This window comes from Nannochloropsis gaditana (assembly GCF_000240725.1).
Source record: "Nannochloropsis gaditana CCMP526 unplaced genomic scaffold scaffold080, whole genome shotgun sequence".
Lineage (NCBI taxonomy): Eukaryota > Eustigmatophyceae > Eustigmatales > Monodopsidaceae > Microchloropsis > Microchloropsis gaditana.
The window spans coordinates 43721-48820 of NW_005803873.1; the positions used below are offsets into that span (position 1 = coordinate 43721).

General features: G+C 57.1%; 1 protein-coding gene and 1 pseudogene across 1 annotated transcript in view, besides 1 other annotated feature; one reads left to right on the forward strand and one right to left on the reverse strand.

Annotated features, from left to right (window-relative positions):
• Positions 1-1350: 1350 nt before the first annotated feature.
• On the reverse strand, positions 1351-2801 carry NGA_0560100 (hypothetical protein; annotated as a pseudogene).
• A 688-nt stretch (positions 2802-3489) lies between these two features.
• Positions 3490-3573: a sequence feature (Short protein (NGA_0560200, EKU20434.1) was converted to a misc_feature.).
• Positions 3574-5013: 1440 nt separating this feature from the next.
• Positions 5014-5100, forward strand: part of NGA_0559500 (uncharacterized protein) — a gene marked incomplete at both ends in the record, with an annotated part of 1269 nt that continues 1182 nt past the window's right edge. The window contains one exon of the mRNA XM_005855865.1: positions 5014-5100. This exon is cut by the window's right edge and continues 151 nt beyond it. Coding sequence (XP_005855927.1) covers positions 5014-5100 — 87 coding nt within the window.

Consider the following 5100-nt stretch of genomic DNA (forward strand, 5'->3'; position numbering starts at 1 on the left):
AGAAGTGGAGAGTGCTGGGGAGAAGGTAGAGGAAGGGGGGGAAGGGAGGACAGAGGTCACATCTTCCTCCCTGGTCGGGGTTGTCGGTCAGGAAGGGAAGGAGGAAGGGCAGGAGGAGAGGAAGGAAGAGGAAGGAAAACAAGGCGAGGGCGAGGAGACTCCCGTCCTGCTCGGTTCCCCTCCTTCCTCCACCTCCTCCTCGATCTCGGCTTCCATAAGCGAAGAAGGGAGGGAATGTGGCGAGGAAGGGGAGGAGAACAGCGTCTCTTCTTCCTCCTCCTCCACCTCCTCACTCAGCGGGCGGGAGGTAGCGGGAAGGGAGGCGAGGAGGATGGAGAACTCGAAGCGGAGGAGGATCATGTTGAGGGAAGAGGGGTCTGAGGAAGGGAGGGCGCGAGGGAGGGCGGATAGCCGTGAGCTGAAGATTTCCTCTGTACGGGCCTCGCAACCTCAATGAGGATGGGAAGATTCTATGCGCTTTCTTGCGTTTTCCTACCTCCCTTCATTCTACCTCCCGTCGCTCAAAGCGGCGAAACAGGGGTGTATGGAAGTTTTTTGGGGGGGGGGGTCGGTGATCAGGGCAAAGCGGTGGTATGGCGGGGCCGGAGGGAAGGGAAGAAGGAATGGAATGTGGCATATGTTGTGATAAGGAAGACAAAGGCGGCGTGGGGGTTCACGCCGGAGAAAGAAAATCCATGTATTGTAAAGCGGTGGAGAGGTCCCTTGGAGAGGTGCCATGCCAGGAACGACGCCTGCCTGTGTGACGCATTGTGGAGGCGAGAGATCGAATTGTCGTCTCCGACAGTGATCACGGTCCCTCCACAGAGCAGGGAAAAGTTAGGGAAGGCACCTTTGGGAATGCAAAGAGGAGAGCGGAGCGCCACAGAGGGTCTGCCGGAGGACGGCCGCCTGATATCGATGTAGGAGGTAAAGACGCGGTAAATGGGTGCAGGGGGACGGGGAGGGAGGTATTTTGAGCGAAGCCAGGAGGGCGAATCAAGGCCTGAGGACTATATAAAATGAGAGAGACAGTGTGGTAGCTGGCGCTTGAAATTTTGCACCCGTGGCGGTATGCTGCCGGAATGGGTACCTAAACCATCATACTCAAATTGCAGGAAGATGACGGAGACAAGGGTCTCGGCTAATGATTTGAACAAAGAAGGAAGTCACGTCAAGCTTGAAAAGCGACAGAATGGATAAGAAGAAGCAGCCATTACTTCCTTCAACAAAGATCTCGCACAGGGAAGTAACGTGGGAGAGCCTTCAAGTGACGTTTCGGCTCCACGACCTCGCCTTCATTTCTCACCCCTCTGCACACATGGATGGCGCCATGCTATCTGTACAAAACTCCTTCCTCTCTCCTTTCCTAGTCCCCTTCCTGCTCGCCCCTGCCGTCCTTCCCCTCTTCCTCCTCCCCCTCGCTCCAGGGCGTCACTAAAAGGCGAGGTTCTCGCTTGACCAGAGACCACAGATACAAATAGATCTGATCGCGGACTTCTTTGCTCCTGAAGAGGGCGCGAGAGTAGAAATGAGAACCTAAGACACATCGAGAAGGGAGCCGGTGTTCGCATCCTGCAGAAACTCCTTCCCGACCAAGCCGCAGGGGTCGGAGCGACAGGATGGTGGGGGCGGGGAAGGAGGGGGAGGGGAGGCACTTACCCGTAGATGGGATCGAAGTCCCCGGTCTCCTCGATCATCACCTCCCGCTTCTTCTGGAAGCGGCTCTTGGCTCTCCCAGCCTTGTTGAGGATAAGTGCGTCCTGGTGGGGGCAGGGAGGGAGGGAAGGAGGAAGGGGAGGATACACGGAGAAGGGAGAGGTTGGGATGGAGGGCTACCGGGAGGAGGGAATGACACATCGCTTTGACTCCTCCCTCCCTCCCTCCCTCAGCTCACTTGTTGCGCCTTCTTGAGGTGCTCGGCATCGTCCTTCATCAACGACTCCATGTCCCGGAGCGCCTAGGATTGGGAAGGGAAGGAGAGAGGAGGGAGGCCGAGGTCAAAGCTCGCCAGGGCACTTCTTGCTCGGTCGGGGCGGAGGGAGGGGAAAAGGGGAAGGACACGAACCTCACGAAGCTCCTCCATCTCATTCGGGTAGAAAACACGCTTGCTCTCCGCGCGCCTAAGGAGACAGGGGGAATCGAGAATGTGAGAGCCCTAGCATAAAGTGCGTTGATGAGGAGAGGTGTGGCCCATGCACGTGCTGAGGGGTATCGTGCACATCAGGAGGCCGAGGGGAGAGAGGGTGGCGATCTGGGGGCATGGGTGGCGGAACAGGGGCACCTACTGGGAAAGCATTCTTATGACGGTGTTCATTTTATCTTCATCCCTCTTTGAGAGCGGCCGCCTCTTGGTCAGGTCTACTTGGGGAGAAGGAGGCTCTGCCACCAGGCCGCCTGTGGGTTCGGGGAGGACGCGCGTGAGGACGACGGCGGCGAGGTAGGGGAGGGCAGAGGAAGTTGGCATAAGGAAGGGAAAAGCAGGCTGTTTGTAGCTTACCTAGGCCCGCGATACGCCGGCGTTCCACGCGCGCATCCATCCTAATCGCCCAGGCAAGCATTTCTGTGCGCAGGGGGCATGAAAAGAAGAGAGAGAAAAGGCACATAACCAACCGGAATTTTCAGCAGCAACACGTGAGGAGGAGAAAGGATGGCGCACGTACCCTCAAAGTCGGGCACACGCACCACCTCGATCCTTTCTTCCGTGTCGTCGGGCAAGCGCTCTAGACGAGCCGCGGCCGAAGGCGAGAGGGCGGGGGAGGAGCGGTCGGGAGGGTTCGAGGGAGAGAGGGGGCTGTCAGCATTGGCTTGTGCTTTTCCTTTCTCTTCATCCGACTGGGATCCTATCTCTGGTCCTAATGGCTGTTTTCGCCGCTTTTGTTGATTTACATGTTCGGTGGGAGCCTGCTGACCGCCCGAGGAGGAGGAGGAGCGACCGGCAGACAGCGGATAAGAAATTTGAAGCAAGGCGGGGAGAGGTGGATGAAGGAAGCCCTGGACGGACGGAAGAAAAAATATGCCCAGGACGATGATGCTGAGCTTCGGTCTTCTCGGACCTGGTGTTGACCACATTGAAGGCATGCTGCTTGTGCAACTAGCGTAACTCCAACGTCTCCTTGCCACACTGTGTGAAAAGCCAGGAAACAAAGGAAAGGAGTCGTCAGCCTTTCTCTACACAGCACGATGCAATTCTTACCCTGTCGATCCACGCGGACAAAAGTGGAGGAGGCGTGCCTTTGCGGCAGGGTAGCTTTCGGGCTTGTGGCAGGGGGCGGTAAAGGAAGGGTCGTAAAGCATCATATCCTCGCCGTCATCCAGGGAGGCGGCCTCTGAGGGCAACAATTGCCACGGCTGCTCTCACCGACTCACCCGCGGTTGTGCCTTCACTTTATCATAGTCCAGGTGTGACACGTTGATGCGTGAGGTTGTAGCCCCACGACATGCGTCACCTGTTGTATCTCTCTTGTGCTTTGCCTCATGAACCTTCCTCCCCTCGACTCCTCCTCCTCCTTCTCCTCCTCCTCCTCCTCCTTTTTCCCACCTTCCCTCATTCCTTGTCCTCTTCTCCTCACTCATCTCCGCGAAATATTCCTTCTCCTGAAGCATAGCGTTCCCTCCCCACCTTCCTCCCGCCAACCAGCCAAGCGTGCGCTCTGGTTTCCACTTTTTACCCTCAACTCACCCTCGGGAGAACGTCGAGGCCTCTGACCACCTTCCTCTCGCTTGCACGCTGTAGCCCACCTACATCTGTCCACCTCCTCCACCAAATTCTCTTCATTCCTTCAAATATCCCAAGCACATTGCCGCACGGCCTAGGCTACGCGTATCTGCAGCACCTGTTTTCTGCCGCTATCCCCTCCTTATCTCCTCTTCATGTCTTTGATCGGATTTAAGCTCTTCATCGGTAACTTGTCCAAGGAAACGCACGACACTGGGCTCGAGAAATATTTCAAGGACGCGATAGGCGGAGAAATAGTCTGGGCACAGGTAGGGATAGGGGCAGGTCGGCTTCGGGAAAGACGCAGGGAAGGAACATGTGTGGGAGGAGAGGACATGGAGGGATTGGATCGACGTAATTCGCCCACTTCCCGCTCGTTCCTTTTTTCTCCTCGTCAACCGTCCAACTCCTACCTTCTCAGGTTTGCAAGGACCGAAACACAGGCGAAAGTAAACGGTATGGCTTCATCACCTTTAAAGACGAGGCTGACGGGAAGCGGGTGAGTGCCTCCTGTTCCTCTCTGCCTTTCTTGATTCTCCGTCGCACCTGTCTATTCTAAGGTCCGGGCCTCATTGTCCAAGCTTGCGCAGGAAGTCAAGGTGTCATTCGAGGAGCACCCGTTCCGATATCCTTCTCACCCGGTCTCCCTCTCTCCCTTTCTCCCTCGCCTCCTCCCTGTGGGGCTCTCCAGGCTATTGAGGAGCTGCACGAGACCGAACTCGACGGGTCCAAGATAACGGTGGATCGTAGCACGCAAGGCATGATTGAAAAAGGTGGGAACAGACATCGGGAGGAAGGGAAGATAGGGCGGGAGAGTCATGGTTGGATTCGGAGAAGGGGGGGAGGGGGCAGTTGAAGACTCTCCCCGGGCCGAGGTCGTGGACCGATAATTTCCTTCGTTCACCATTCTTTTTGTTGCACCTTGGCAGATGGCGGGGGTCGAGGGGCGGAGGACGAGAACGTCCGGCTCTTTGTGGGCGGTCTCCCCGACAACTGTGTCGAGGAGGATCTGATGGAGTGAGTGGGAGGGGAGGTGGGGTTGAAATCCTGCCTGTTGCCCCATGCGTACGAAGCTCGCTCTTGTGGCTGCCTGACTTTTCCCTTAACTTTTCTCCCTCCCTCCCTCCCTCTCTCCTTCCCTCCTTCCCTATTTTCCCTCCCCTCTTCCCTCCCTCCCCACAGTCTTTTCAAGGACTGCGAGCCCGTGGAGGCCTTCATGTGTGGCTCCAAGCATCCCCCTTGTGGCTTTGTCACCATCAAGAGGAGCAACGACAACCTGGAGAAGGCCCAGTCTTACGATGGTGGGTCCTCTCTCCCTCCCTTCCTCCCTTCCTCCCTCCCTGTTGGCTCGCACCCTGTGGAAGGGAGCGCAGAAGTGGAGAGTG